Source organism: Rhinolophus hipposideros (genome assembly GCF_964194185.1).
Source record: "Rhinolophus hipposideros genome assembly, chromosome: 14".
Lineage (NCBI taxonomy): Eukaryota > Metazoa > Chordata > Mammalia > Chiroptera > Rhinolophidae > Rhinolophus > Rhinolophus hipposideros.
In genome coordinates, this window is record NC_138060.1 from 59,903,116 (window position 1) to 59,919,839 (window position 16,724).

The 16,724-nt window shown below is 34.5% G+C and overlaps 1 protein-coding gene across 3 annotated transcripts in view; it reads right to left on the minus strand.

Annotated features, from left to right (window-relative positions):
• The window catches only part of SETD2 (SET domain containing 2, histone lysine methyltransferase), a 110,715-nt gene that overhangs the window by 54,482 nt on the left and 39,509 nt on the right, over nucleotides 1-16,724 (minus strand). For all 3 annotated transcript variants that reach the window (XM_081073205.1, XM_081073204.1, XM_081073206.1), the window contains 6 exons: nucleotides 13,642-13,765; nucleotides 12,595-12,672; nucleotides 10,864-10,961; nucleotides 9,430-9,556; nucleotides 1,325-1,459; nucleotides 377-496 (listed from right to left, as the gene is read on the minus strand). In XM_081073205.1, coding sequence (XP_080929331.1) covers nucleotides 377-496; nucleotides 1,325-1,459; nucleotides 9,430-9,556; nucleotides 10,864-10,961; nucleotides 12,595-12,672; nucleotides 13,642-13,765 — 682 coding nt within the window. The remainder of the gene's footprint in view (nucleotides 1-376; nucleotides 497-1,324; nucleotides 1,460-9,429; nucleotides 9,557-10,863; nucleotides 10,962-12,594; nucleotides 12,673-13,641; nucleotides 13,766-16,724) is intronic.

Genomic DNA, 16,724 nt, shown 5'->3' on the forward strand with positions numbered 1-16,724 from the left:
TCCTCAACATCTTCTTACTCTTGTCATCCAGAGTTCAGTTGCTCACTAATTTTTTTGGAACCCCAGAATTTAAGTTTCATATTTTTTTAAAACTATGATTTTAGCAACAAACTGGATCTTTCACTTATCTAGAATATCATATCTTGTTCTCACAGTTCCCAACTATGTAGTACCAACCTTGAAAAGATACAAGGAAAACCACGGGCTGGTTTAGCAAGCTGTATATAAAGGTTATAGTTACAGGAATGACAAGATTATTTAATACTAGTGGTAAATATAGTGCTAAACTCATTATCTCTGATATTATCACATATCATTAACTTAAGCAATCAGTATAGTGGTTTTAAGAAACAAGCCAAGTTGAATGTGAACTGACCTCTTCCTGAAGTTTCTGGTTACTTTCCCGGCCTTCACCTAGCTCTGCCATCCAGATCCACAACAAAGACAGCCCATGACGTTCCAGAAAAGACTTCAGGCAAGACTGTGAATGTGTGTTCTTCCATGGTGCAGGGGAAGCAGGATAAAGGGTATTTGGGGGTGGGTGGGGTGAGGCGTGGGGAGAATAATACCAGACAGAGCATTAAAGAGCGCCTACAGAGAGAACTAAACAGTTAATTTATATTCCAAAAAACCCAGAAACTATTTTGATTAACTCAACTGAGCTATGTAACTAATAAACGCTTTAAAGTAAGCGATTATAATGTTTTTTTGATAGCTACAATGTATCTAGTCAACCTGGACTTTACTGAAGTAGAAAATTATATAAATATTAATGTCATTTATAATGAAATTCAATTCTAAAGGACTAAGAAACAAATTACATTACTTTTACTGACAAAGCTAAAACTATAAAAATTGGTCTTTAAATAATTTTTTTCCTCTTCCCCTCGGATGCTTGTTCAAAAGGTTTTTTCTCTTATATGTAAAAAAAGTCATCCATTTTTTTTATTATCCAACTTCTTGTGGCACACTTAATAAACTGGAATAAATGAGACTACTGTTAAAATTTCTTGCTTTGAGATCCTGTGATAAAAACAGTTTTGGTAAAAATGGGGGTTAGGGGGAATTATCAAGTGTTATGAATTGTTACACCAAAAATCCCACCGTGTTCTTTGACTAAAGAGAGAAAGCAAACAAGAGCTAATCGATTAAACGATGCTGAACTCTTCAGCCATTTTTAAGAGTACAAGCTTACAAAGTCATGAAGAACTCTCATATCCATTTTATCAGAATTATTCCTTCTCCATTCACCATTCTGGACTGTAGTTTAAATGCCCCACCTCAAATTCAGAAATAAAAAATAAATTAATATCAAACTGTTCACCTGTATGAGCTTGAGACAGGTAAGCTTCTGCTCCAAAGTTTCAATTCTAACCATTAGCCGGGATAAGCTGAGAACCTGATTTTTATCAGAGAGACCCTCACCATTCTCCATCAGAGCTTCTAGCTCTCCATCCACCTACCAGAGCAAAGAAAAACATCTGGTTATAAAACAACAACAACACAAAACAAAAAACCCCCACAAACCTAAGAATCAAACAACCTGATAAAATGCTCAACCTCACCAGTGATAAGGAAAATGCAGTTAAGACCACAATGAGAAACCATGTGACTACACTCATTGGATTGGGGAAAAAAATTAAAAGTTTGATAATATCAAGTCTAGGGAAAGATGTGGATCAAAAGGAACTTTTATATACTGTTGATGAATGTATAAATTGGCACTGCGCTGTACACCTGAAATTAATATAAAATAATAATGAATGTCCACAACACACACACACACACACTCTGGCAGTGCCAAAAAAATGTATACAGGTGGACACTTTGGTCAACATTGCTCAAGCAATAGTTCACCGTAATCAGAAGTGTCTGGAGAGTGATGGTAACCACTTTGAGCACCTCTTGTGTTTACAGAAATCAAACGTGACTTATATTCATCTTTTGTTATCGGTATATAATGAGTATTACAATTTTATTACAGTTTTCCTTTCTTAAACTGTGTATATTTTTTGGCACACTGTTTGTTTATGTACGTACATGTACACACACACACACAACATAGGGGAATACAGTCAATACTGTAATAGCTATGTATGATGTCAAAGGGGTAGTAGACTTAGGGGGGTTTTCACTTTGTGAGGGGTGTAAATGTCTAATCATTAAATTGTTTTATATACCTGAAACTAATAAAAAAAGTTAAAAAGAGAATTGCAAAGGAGAAAAAACAGAAAGTATAAATTGGTATGATCGATTTGAAAAGCATTTCATTCACTCATCAAACATTTACTAAGCACTTATTATATGTCAAATATAATTCTAATAAAAAAAGTTAAAAAGAGACTTGCAAAGGCGAAAAACAGAAAGTATAAATTGGTATGATCAATTTGAAAAGCATTTCATTCACTCATCAAACATTTACTAAGCACTTATATGTCAAATATAATTCTAGGTGCTGAAGACATTGCAATGAAGCAAAACAAACAAACAAAAATGTGCCCTTATGGGAGACAATGATCAAATTACATTAGGTGAAAAGTATATCAGAAAAAATAAAGCATTAGTTTGAAAAATAAAATATTTGTATCCCTTATGCCCAACAATTGCACATCTAAGCATAAATCCTAGAGAAACTTCTGCACATTCAGAGAATCATAAGAATGCTCGTTGAACAACCATTCACAATAGCAAAATACTGCCAACAACCCAAATGTCTGTGACCAGGTTGGATAAAGTGGCATGTTCACACAATGGAATATTATATATACCACAGTGAAAGGAATCGAGTGCAGCCAAACGTAACACATTCATCAATCTTACAAACATAATGTATGTGAAAAAAGCAAGTTCCAGAAGATTACATGCTATATGAATCTGTTTTTTATGTACCTCAAAACCAATTTTTTTATAGATACACATCTGAGAAATCTATTTTAAAAAAGCAAGGGAGGTAAGACACAAAATTCAAAAACTGTTATCCTCTAGTGGCTAAACAGGGAAAAGAAATCAGAGAAGTGCTCACAAGGGTTTATTTTATAAATATGCTTTATAACTTACATATATTCTTTGGATGTTTCAAATATTACATTTAAATAATATGCAACAAAAAAGAAATCAACCTACTAAAGGTTGTTTTCCAGCTGTGTCATAGTGGTTATAAAAGATATAAAGATGCCCTCACAGAACTTACTATAGTGAAGATAAAATTAATTCATATAAAAAATAAACAATAAAGCATTAACTATAAATGTTAAAAACCTAAAAGGCATAAGAAGGAAGTGAGTGGTTAGAATGAGAATCACCAGAAGTGAATACACAGAAGTGGAATTAGAAACAAATAAGATAAAGAGGAGGGAGAGTTGTGAGCAAAGTAGATGGAAAAGCTTGAACAAAGGAAAATGTGAAATTATGACAGTGCATAGTTTAAGCTGGTTGGAGTGGATAAGGTGTGGTAAGGAACTGAGAAAAACTGTATCAAAAGGAAAGCTGGTGTTAGAAAATCTCAGATGTAATATAAAAGAATCTGGATTTGATGAACAAGAAAGCTCTATTACTGATTCCCAAACAGGACTAATATGATCAAAATGGAATCTGAGACTAATCAATGTGGCAATAACAATGAAATCTAGACTAGGTAGAGACTGAAGGACAAGATATAAAGATAGCATTAAATCAACTTGACATGAAATGATCAAAGTCGATAATAAATTACAGAAAAGAAAATCTAAAAGAAAAGAGTCTTAAAAATTTTTTCTGTTACTTAACTGGCTATTTATAATCTCACTTAACATTAGGTTGATGCAAAAGTAATTGCGGTTTTTTACAATTATTTTTAAACTTTAAAACAATTACTTTTGCACCAATCTAATATAATTTCAGGCAAAGCACTAAACATTTCTATTTCACATACCCCAAAACTCACATTAAGGTAAAGAACAAAAATTAATGAGAAAATATAAAATGATGCCTGCAAGAAGTTGAAGATACGTCAGCTCATTTTTTTCCCTTCTAAAATGTGCATTTAAGGCTCATTCTTTTTCATTTCCAGTATCATTTCTTAAATTTGAATAGATTACCCCAATAAAACTTAATTAAAAATTGAATAGATTAAATACATGAATAGAAAAGCCAATTTATAGTTAAATCTTTAGATTCAAGACTGACAATTTCCTTAAAGATGTTTTTTTCTTATGTAATGTAAGGAAAACTGTAAAACTTCCTAAATGTTTACAAATCCTAAATGTAAAACTTCCCAAATTCTAGAGGATTAGAATAGGAAAGTAAAAAAGGGCTTTAAAATTCTACTTTCCCCCCTAAACACAAACAGCCAGAATCTTCCTTTTGACAATTTTGAGAAACAAACATTTCACTAGTGTTATTTTCCTTTCATAATAGACATGTAATGATTTCATAACTCTGAAAACTTAACAGATAAAACTGAGTTGTTACTTCCATTCATTTAATAAACGTTTATTGAACAAATATTACTGTATATAAGGCACTTCTGGGATATGAAAAAGTAGCAATTTCCTTATCTTAAAGAAATAAACAGTAAAAATACAGAAATTGAAGTATAAATAACAAAAATTTGCAAAAAAATATATAAGATGGACAACCTTTGAACATTTCTACTATAATGATAAATTTAATGATTGTATTGATATACATAAAAGTAAACATGCCAATCCCAATGGTGATATGATACAGCTTCCATAATTTTGGATACAAGTTGACAATCAACTGTGGCATTAATAACTTTTAGGATACCTGAAGTGGGATGAGGGACAGCATAGAACGACTGAATTTGATTGCTTTCATTAATTTACGTTTACTAAAAGTGTTTTTCATTTAGGGATCACCACCTTTCAAAAAGGATTTGAGGTAACTAAAAGTTAACATAGATGCTTAAAAAGAATTAGGATGTATTTTAATAAATTATTGATAATTGAAAATTTATATGTACATTTATGCATATTTCTACAGCACTTAAAAATTTATTCTGTTAAGTACTTAATCAGTCTAAAATATTATTTATTCTTTTTTAATACTTCAGTATTTTTGGCACCATTTTTAATGCTTTCTGATAAAATGTATATATAAAGTATACAAATAATAAATAGGTTTAATGAATAAACACTTGAACAATAGTCAAGCAACGTTGGTTTAAAAAAAAGGACATTTGCCGGTATTCCCAAAGATCTCCATGTGCCTCTTCCTTGTCAAAACACCTCCTCTTTTCCACTCCAGAGATAACGTCTCCTAACTTTATAGGAAATGGCTCTCTGGTTTTAAAAAATAAATTTGTTCCTTTTATATAAATCCCTAAATGTTGTAATTTAATTTTGTCCTTTATGGAAATGAAATCATACTGGACAAACTCTTATGCTGTGCTTTTTCATTCAAACTTAGATTTTAAGAGTCACCTATGTTGTTGCATGCAGCCAGAGTTCCTTCATTTTCATGACTGGTTCTTTATACAATTTCATTATAATTTATCCATTTTAATGTTCATATCCATGAACTGTTTCTGCTTTTTGAGCTGTTTCTGCTTTTTCTAATATAAGCAATGCTGCTGTGACTCCTGGTGCATACTGTAACTACTTTCTCTCTGGTTCTACACCCACGAGTGCAACTGCTGGCTCATACAGCATATATACAGTCACCTTTAGTACATATGTCAAAGTAGGTTTTTTAAAAAAAATTTTTCATTGGGGAATATTGGGGAACAGCATGTTTTTCCAGGACTCATCAGCTCCAAGACAAGTCGTTTTCAATCCAGTTGTGGAGGGCGCAGCTCACTGGCCCATGTGAGAATCGAACCGGTGACCCTGGTGTTATGAGCACTGTGCTCTAACCAACTGAGCCAACCGGCCGCCCTCAAAGTGTTTTTAAAAGTGGTTATAACCATTTACACCCTCATCGGTAGTGTGTAAGATCTGTTGTTCTGATGCATTATCAGACTTAATTTTTATTAATCTGGTGATTATGTAAAGGACATCTGATAGTTTTAATTTGTACTCCCCTAATTACTAATAAGGTTGAACACCTTTCCATATGTTTAGTGTTTGGATTAGTAAAGTGTCTGTGGAAGTCGTTTGTTTATTTTTCTTTTGTGCTGGCTGCTTTTTGTTCTTATTGAGTAGTAGGATACCAATCATACTCAATGCTAGTACTTCTATGTTATGTGTCGAAAGCAAATATTTCCTCCTTTTGTGGCTTTTCACCGTCTTTCTAGTGTTAATTAGTTATCATTAATTTGTTTCACACTCAAACAAAAAAGACGTTTCAGATTATTTCCTGTATGTACTTTACAAACTAAAATTACAAATAACATCAAGTAAAAATAGGGACTTATTATACCTCCAACAACATTTCATTAAGTACCTAGTTTATGACAAACCCAAAGATGACAGCAGCTGTCCCGGGGAGCTTATAGTTTTATTAAGGAGTTAAGCTGTACAAAGATGCAATCAGAATAGCAAGGAATAAAAAATGTTTGCCAGTCAAGGGCTAATATGGGGGATATAGACTACAGTGTTACTAACCTAGTCTTATTAATAGTTAAAATATGCAAAATTGTATTTTAAACTGTTGCTATCTTGTCCTCTCCATGGCATCCCCTACCCAAAAGAAGTCCTAAGACTCACCCTTGGAAATTCAAGAGGTGCTACTCCTGTGATTCTACTCAACTGAATCTGATCAGAACTAAGAACCTAGACATGCAGAAGGGGATTTCAGCAGGAGACAATCCAAGTAAAACTAGAGTTATACTTCTTTAGAGTCAAGGACAAATGATCCTTCTAGGAACCTATGTTCATTCTGGTTCATTGCCCTATATGGACAAAATTTCATCCAAAACATTCTTATTCCAGAATAACTTCACCTCTGGAGCAACCTATTACTTCAGCCCACTAAATGACTGGATTCGTGTTACATGTAATTCAGTCTGTAATACCAAAGCCTATACTGATATTGATACACTATTACTAGAAAAAAAACAAGCAAACGAAAAACAGGAACACCTACCCCTTGGTTCCTTGAGGGTTGTTCTTTAATCTTATCAAGAAAGTAGAAAACCACTGGATATTAGTATGATGGAGGTATAACACTGCCCAGGAAACCATAATATTACAAGGACACTCCCCACCAATAAAGTAGCTTTAAAAAATACATTTATTCCGTAAGTTTTGGAAACAGGAAAGAGCCAAAGGGAAGTTTTTAAGGAGATTTCAGCTGAGGTCAATAAGTTTAAGTGACTATTTTGTGGCTGTTCTGGTACACTATCAATTATATGAAATAAGAGTTAAAAATAAAAGCAATCTTAATAGAGTTTATAGAAAAATTTCCTGTAATAGTCAAGTCAAAAAGGCCAATAATAAGTTTCACTTCCATGGCTACCTTGAAGAAACGTGCAGAAGAGATATGTGCAAAGATATTAACTGCAAAGATATTAACTGTTGATATTAAGACCAAAAAGCTGGAAACACAAGTGTCCATTAGTAGGAATATATGTAGGTAAACTGTTATACGACAAAAAACATTACAGCCGTTAAAATGTTTATATACATAAATAAACTCAATATATTTTAAAATTCAGACATTGGCTGTTATGACCACATCTGTCTCAGAGTTGGGAAGGGATGAGATTGCTCTCTACAGTTTGACTGCAGTGCATCCTAATGGTTAAGAGCAAAGATGATACCGTAAGACCTAGACTAGCTCTTTTCCATCACCTACTGAGTGACCTTGTAACCTCTCTGTGCCTCTGTGTTCTCCGCCATAAAAGAGAGAAAATGCTTGTACCTTATTTGAGGGCTTATTGTGAGAATTAAAAGGGGTAATCTCTCAAGTGTCTAGGAGAGTGCTTGGCACAGTTACACTACGCGTGTTCTCTAAAAAGAAAGCTGAAGTAAACACAATATTCTCAAGAGCATTCATCCATCTTGGGTGGTAGAAACATAGGTATTTGATATAAACCCTCCTTTTCTGCATTTTTTTTTAATTGGCCCCTTTCGGGGTCCTTTTTTTTATTTTTAAATGGCCCTTTTCAATGCTTTTTGCTATCTATGTCATATTAGAGAATTCAGATTCACTATAATTAATTCTCTCCAATTAATCTGCGCTTACTGACATCAACTTTTAACCATTATACTTTTATCTCCTCCCCCATGATGTCTTCTATCTCCTCATCTAAACAGTAAAATTGATGTCATTTATAATTCTTAACAGTATTCGTTCCTGAAAAGCCCAGGAATGAGCTAACTGCAAAAGAATCACCGGAGGCTACGCTAACAACTGCAACCCCCCCAGCTCCTTCTCCTAGCCCTTCACCAAGATTCACAGGTTTAGGGATGGTCCCAGAAATGTGCAGTTTCTTTATGTACCCTGCGAGGTGGTTACAAGGCTGAGAAACATTGTAATGAAAAAAGGATCCTCAGAAAAAAGGGAGGGGAGATTTTTAAAAACAACACAAAGCCCTTGTACCACTTAAGAGTCCCTTTAGTACCAAGATACCTCCCACCTCCAGTAGTAACTCAGGTGAGCTGGGGTAGAAGAAAGGCTATCAACTATTGTCCTAATGTATTAAATGAAAAGATCATCTGAGATTATTCCTTTCTCATTCTTGGGTTGCGTGTTACCTCTCAAAACTCACTTTAGAGGCCAGCCTGGTGGCTCAGGTGTCTGGAGCACGTGCTCCTAACACCGACGTCACCGGTTCAATTCCCACATGGGCCAGTGAGCTGTGCCCTCTACAGCTAAGATTATGAACAATAACTGTCCCTGGAGCTGGACTACAGTGAGCGGCCAGTGGCCAGTGTGAGTGGCCGGCAGCCAGCAAGAGCTGCCGTTGAGCTGCTGTGAGGGGCAGACCGACAACTGGCAACCCAACCGACTGCCTCAGCCGGGGGGAGCGCAAGGCTCACAATACCAGCATGGGCCAGGGAGCTGTGTCCTACACAACTAGACTGAGAAACAACAGCTTGAACTGGAGTGGGGGGGAGGCGAAAGAAGGGGAAAAACAAACAACCTCACTTTATACTCCAAAAAGGGTTTTCAGAGATTTTAAGAACACTTGCAAACTTTAGAGTTCCAAACAAGACAGACCCAATATTAAAATATTAGAATACAGATCAGACTTAAGTGAGCTAACAGATAAACATTTTATTTGTACTCAGGATTAGGAGTTTTATAGGCTCTAAAAAACTATTAGCCCATGTGTTTTCAAGATGACTTCAATAGTTTTCAGTATGCAATTCTCTATGAACCTAAAATAAAAATAGCAACCATCCATCTTTCTTTTCCATGATTATCTCTTCTGATCCTGAATTACTCTGATTGTAGTTTTGACTTTTCAAACTTCAATCAGAAAAGCTACCTCCCTTCTTAAAATGCATATGGTGAAAGCTGAAAGGAGTATAGAACACTTACTGAATCCTTCTTACGAGATCGTTCCTTCTTCATTTTCCCTCCTGCTGCTCTGATGCTGACTCTAGTCTCTCCTCCCAGGTAACCTCGGCAATTAGCTGACCCACAGAAACATTTCTGAGCTTCTTTTCTGTTCAAGGAACACAGGAAAGATGTCAGTTATGTGAAAGTAAACCATATAAAAATGTTGACAATATAACAATTACAAGAGAGAAGTCAATCAAGTCTAAAGAAAAAATTACTTTGAGGCACCAACAAACCTGAGACTGTCTAATGCAAATGCCTGAAAATTACTCTTAAAAATATTAATTCTTTTTCCAATCTTCCTTTATTAGCTAGATATAACTAGCCAATTAAATTAGTCAATAACTGTTAGTCAATAAATTAGTCAATAACTGTTTCTCTTCCTTTAGAGAACAGTACAAACACAAGAGAAAAAAATATGGAGCCCTACACAGAACCTGGTCTGTACTCATCCCCAAATACTTGACCATTGCCTAGATCCTTTAGTTTATGAGCTGTTGCAAAATGGTAATACTGTTACTACTTCATTTATTAGTTGAAATAACCTCTATAAAGAACTTCCTCAAACTATTTGGTTAAACATGAAGTAGAATTCACGTGGAAAAGACAGATAAATGTTTAATTTTTTTCCTTTTTAATTTTTAAATTAGTTATCAAAATCATGAATTGGTTCCCATCAATTATGATAAATGCAGTTTTATTTTTAAAGTACCATTAAAATGCATGGATTTTACATAATATGTTTCAAACCGTTGCAGTTATTGTCCTGACTGATGCTTAAGTGTTAATAGGAACTCTCCCACTTTTGGTGAGAGCCTATTCAAGCTAGCTTCTGAGTCCCTTTGACGTGACCCTCCTAATCTTTTCTATCTGGTTTTCTGGTATGACAAGATAATCCATGATCATCTTGTTCAATTCCTATCTCAAACTTATCATCAGACACCGCTCCAAGAAACCCTGTTCCTTCTAGTGGGGTTTTATAAAACCATAACATAGATGCTAGGGGTATTCATTGCTATTGCATCAGTTACTCGCTTGGTAGACAAAACTAGGTAACAAATTATTTTTCAGAGCACCACATGGTATAGATGAGACAAGATTTATCATGAGTTAGTAACTGACAGATGAATGATACAGAGATTTATTCTACTATTTACACACACTGTTGACATTTCTATAAGTTTTTAAATTACATTAGAAACATTAATAAGACGGCATGAAATTCAGAGGAAAATTATTTAGTTCACATTTACTGGCCGAAACTATCATATTGTAGCAAAAACACACAAAATTGAAACAGTATAGGAGTTGGTAGTATATAACTTCTTAGCAATTCTCATCAAAGTTTTTTATCTGTACATCTTGTCTATTTCCCCATAAGAAACAGCAAAATAGAGTAAAAACAACACTCACCCATATCGTTGGAACTGATAGTCAAATGTTAACTCTGAGCCTGAAGGAACCAGTTTGGTGGTAAAAAACCCAACCCTCAGCTGTCCATTCACAGTCCACTGAGATGTTTTTTAAAACAAAAGAAATTAGTAACTGATTAATCTGTGTTTTAAAGATTATCATTAGCAACTTTAATTACACATGTCTCTTTAGACAATAAAGCCTTCTCCAAATATGTAAATGGAGAATGTCTTTCTTTAAATAAACTAACATATTTAAGTATTACTCTTATTTAATGAACTACCAGATTGAATATCCATAACTTGTCTCTAATAAAAGGAACTGCTACTTTAATCTTAATATACATTCCACATAGTAAAGATTCACTTGTACTAAAATTAGGCAAACAGGGAATGCTGGTGTCACTGAGTACCACAGGCAAATTTATATTACCTATGTTAAAAGTAACTATGCTCTAAGGTAAGATGAAGTATGGAACCAGGAGAAAATGACGCCAAAAGTTTAATTTCATGAAGCAGTGGTCATATGGCTGAGTATAGTGAAAAGGAAGGCAAACACCAGAATAGATGCATAAAACTCAGGAATTCAAATAGGGCAAATATACACGAGTTAGACCTTGTAGTCCCAGAACAAGTTAGATGTAAACCCAGACCAGCTGAACATGCTACTGATGAAAAAACCCAGACTTAAAAAGATGAAGGGACACTGTCCTGTTGGAGTCTCACAGCTAGACATGTGGCCACCAGCTGCAGGCAAAACTAGAACCAGAACTTAGGTTTAATGATTGCAGACTGGTTTCTCCTATTCGTTATATGGCTCAGCTCTTAGAAACAGCCAAATCTAAGATCTTATTAGCTCACAGATCAAAAGACAAAAAACATCCAGGCGTCAAAAGCACTATTTCAATATGACAGGGAATCACTGATACACATGTTTCTAGGGAGTGGGTCCTTCGCTTTCTTAACCTAAAAAAGAACCAAAAATTCTATAGTATACATTTTTGTAAAAATCTAATCTCAAAACATAAATGAGAGGGTACTCCAAATGTCCTATCACATTTGGTAAATGGATTTATCAAGTTTCGACTACATGCCAAGCCCAGGGACGTAAAGCAATCAAGCCCCAAAGCCTGCCCTTGCTGAGGAGAAGCAGCGTACCCACGTGCACATCACAAATAACCCCCCTCATCTATAGCCATTAGGCCCCTTATTATGGCATTAAACGGTCAAATTTGGCACTGGATAGGAGGTGATAAAAATCTGAACAGCACACACTGGACTTCACCAAAATTAAAGTTTACTTTTGTATTTGGGCACCTTGAAATAATATCTAAAATTTATGGCAAACAGAGGTCACAGTGAAATGCAATGGGCGTTTCCTGGATTGGATCCTGGGCCAGAAAAATGACAGATGGCAAAATATGAATAAGGTCTTCAGATTAGCTAAAGTTAACAGTGATTCCTGGACTGGGTAATTGTGTGAAGCTTATGTAAGATGTGAAAATTTGAGGAAACTAGGAGAAGGATGGTATACAGGAACTCTGTACTACTATATTTCCACACTATTTTAAAAATCTAAACTTATTTCAAAATCAAAATTTTAATAGAGTAGGAAAAAAATGATTAAAATGATTTAAAAATAAAAGCCATGGGTACCTTTGATATAGATCTAAAGTGGCCGATACAGCAATCTCGAACAAATATTCCAAACTCTCAATCTACCTCAACTTACTTTTTGAGTCTCACAGTTTGGTTCACAGCTGTGATTCATGAAACGAGAGCAATTTCCTTTCTGAGTGGCATCTATTATCTAGGGAAAAGGACAATTTAAGAGTTAAAAATGAGAATTTAAAATATGTTTACATTTGGCAAAGGAGAGGAATTAGGCAAATTAAAAATCCCATCCCAGACATCCGTTCCCTTTAGCGAACTCGCTCATACTTTATACATCAAAGTGATGACCGCTTCCTCTGGAAGATCTGCTAACTATAAACATTTTTACCTACAGGCAAAATTATCTCTGACTCTATCACTGTCTTTCTCATTTACTTTTAGATATTTCTTATATCCTACTATATTCCAATTGCACTTCATGTGTATATAACTTCATTTTAAAGTGCACGCTATATACCAAAGCAGTAACTCTCAAAACTGAGTGTGTATCAGAATCCCCTGGAGAGCTTGTTACAATCCCTGCTGGGCCCACTCCCAGAGTTAGATTCTAGAGGTCCTGGGGTTCATCTCTATAATTTGCATTTTCAGACTGAATGTAGAGACAGATCTGAGAATCTAGTTAAATTCTAGTAAGCCAGATATTAAAGAGATTTATGAAAATGTAAAACAATGGCACTCCTCTTTAAAAGAAATTTTTCTCTTTAAAAGAAATTTTTAAAAATAATTTTTATAAAAGCATGCTATTTGGGTCAATATATAATGGGCTTATTACTACTTTTAAGTGGTTTAATAATAAATATTTTTTCATTTCTCAGCCTTAATTTTTAATGATATTGACAAATATAGTCCACATAAACAAAAGCTCTATTGGCCATCAATAATTTTTAAGAGTTGTAACACGAAGCATGAATGTTTACATTTACATATATAGTATACATGTAAGTACCTCTCTCTCCCATGTTTCGTAAACAAATAAAAACAAACTAAATACACTGTTCTACCCTTCATTTTTTGTCCTTTATTTGAGATCAGTCCATATCAATCACCCTTTCAAACTCAACAACTTCCAGATCTGTTTCAAAGCAAACACATTCATGCTGCTCACCTCATCATTCTTCAGGGCCATGAAATAGTAGTGGATGTTTTTGTTTCGTGCATACTCTTTTACCCGGGCTTTAAACTCTTTATGATCAAGTACCTCTCCACAATATTCCAGGACAAAGGTGTTGCTGGCAAAACAAAAAGAAAACAATAGCACTTCCTACCTAGGAGCACTTTCCTACATGGAAAACATACATCTAAGGAAAACTAATGAACTTAAAGAAATATTGCAAAGTGGATAAATTTGGTATTATTAATACATAAGACATAATTAAAATATAAAGTACCTAGCATCTAGTCGAGGTTAATTTTCTCCTAATATTTTCCAAAGAAGCTTTTATAATTTATATATACTATCAAGATACATATCCTTGCTCTAACTAGATATTAAAACAAACCTGCAAGTCTGGTTTACATTATCATGAAAGAAGTGATTCAGAGCTGAGAAACAACTCTGAAGAAATCAGGAGGAACTAAAAAATTAGAGTCTTTATGTTCTAGGGAAAAAAAAGGCAGCTTAAACAAATCTAGCAGCCTTTCTACTACCTTTACTCTCAAAGGTCTCTAACGATGTCAAAGGTGAAATATGCCTTTTTCTGGCTGCATTTCCTGTGAATTTTCTCTAGCATTTATCAAAAATTATTATGAATCTCTCTCTTTGGCTTCTTTCAGTTACTATCCACTCTTGATTGTTCTTTTCTTGGTTATTTCCCTATTTTTTCTCTATTGAAGATATCACCATGTTTCCCTGAAAATAAGACGTAGTCGAACAATCAGCTCTAATGCATCTTTTGGAGCAAAAATTTAATTAAGACCCGGTCTTATTTGACTATAATATAAGACCAGGTATAATATAATATACTATATAACATAACATAATGTAAGACCAGGTATAATAAATATTATATAATATAATATACAATACAATACTGGGTCTTATATTAATTTTTGCTCCAAAAGACGTATTAGAGCTGACTGTCCGGCTAGGTCTCATTTTCGAGGAAACACAGTTAATTCTGATTCTCCTCCCCTCCCTTTAGTCTATAAAAGCTCATTCTCATCAATGACTTCATATGTTAACCTCCATGTAGACAAATGCTTCATTATGCGTTTGTCCCAAGTTCTGACCTGAAATGGCCTACTTGGAAGTCTTGTCTTATCCCTTCAAAATAAATATGTCCTAACTCTAACCAGAGATTATTTTCATGTAAAAAAGTTAATCATTTGTATTTGTTTATAACATATTGACATACTGACATAATCAATGCACTTATTAAAAAAGGAATTAACTAGCCAATTGAAAAAAATTAAACCCTCTTAGTTTAGAAAATAAAGCAGCTAAAAAGAAATGAGAAAACAATAATGTAAAATAGCAAAATACAAAAATAGAGAAATTTATAATGGATATACATGTATTTGTGCAGCAGTCCATCACAAACACATTTAGGTCTCAATAGTCAAAATCTATTATTCATAAATAATCCTGAAAAAGTCAAATTACTATCTTTATAAACAATGCTTAAATTTTCTAACTTCAGAAGTTAGAAAGAAAATGATCACAAAATTTGAGCTCCTATAATGTTGGACTCTTCACTTCTAGGATTAGTCCCCTCCCTTGAGAAAAGAAAAACATGACCCATCACAAGATGGCCATGTAGATTAAATGTGATGATACTGACTACAAAACACACCTTACGAAGGATCTAGAACCTTGTTAAGTAAAAAGTATGTTCATTTCCTCCCTTACAAAAACTAAATTCTCCTCTCTGATCTTGCTCGTTTGAAGCTCACTGAAGCCCTGGGACATGGGTATTATGCCCGTTTGACAGAAAAGATAGAAGTTAGAGAAGTTAGGTGATCTGCACAAGGTCACAAAGCTCAAGGTATAGCTTGGGATTCAAACATCACCTGAATAACTGCTTGCCCCATTATATTATAAAGACACTTTTTTTCTATTACACCAAAATATTCAATTCTGATGACACTGCTCTCAAATCACCTCTTCATTTAGAAAAAGTTCTTAAATACCAGAATCTGACCGACCACTAAGTCACTCAGAATAGAGCCTTCACACCAGCAGAAGTCTGAAGGACACACCAGGGCCCATGAACCTAACAGTCTGGGCTTGATGAAGCAGCAGAGAAGAGTGTCAAAGTCCTCAGTACCTTAGGAAATGTAGGAAGAATCACCAGATCCTTCAGCTGCCTAACCTACAAAAAACTCAATGAGGCCAATGTAAAAGCATATCATGCAGTCTTTAAAACTGGCTAGAGGGGTAGCCAGTTAGCTCAGTTGGTTGGAGCATGGTGCTAATAACATCAAGGTTGCCGGTTCGATTCCTGCATGGGCCACTGTGAGCTGCACTCTCCTTAAAAAAACATAAAAAACTGGCTAGATAAATTAATTTGAGATTCGTAGAAAAGCTGTATGTCTCAATTAAAAACAACCTGGGGGGAAAAAAGGCCACCAAACTGCCTGGCATGCAGTGAATGACTAAAGCGCCTGAAGGTAGAAGAATGAATCTTATGATTCTTAGTTAATCTTTATCTAGTCTGAAATTGCTCCTGGTTTAATGAGGTCTCTTCACTGAACTCCTTAAAGTCTATTAAAGAAAACAGTGCTCCACTATGGCAGGCAGAAGGATGGAAAGGGGCAGAAACTCTCACTATCACCGTAAAGCTAGAGGGCTAACAGCTATAGAAGGTCATGTCTGCAACTCCCTTTAAAATTCATCAAAAAATTAAAGAGATGGGCAGATGGAGAATGCACAATAAAGCAATCACAAACACAGGTAACCTATATTTTAAAATTATTTTAAGTCAAATAACTTTAAAAGAAAAAGACACCCAACTTTCATAAGAATACTTTAATAGGTGATACATGAGAAAATAGTGTTTAAAGAAAATACTGAATATGGCAGAAAACAAAGTGAAACTTTCATTGCATTACATATAAAAAAGTTACATGAGTTAGGTGGAGGGCAACATTTATTCATTCAACAAATGTTTACTGAGTGTCTATCAGGTATGCATTAATTCTTTACCTCAATATCCTCAGATACTCTCTTCTACTCTGATCCCAAGTTAA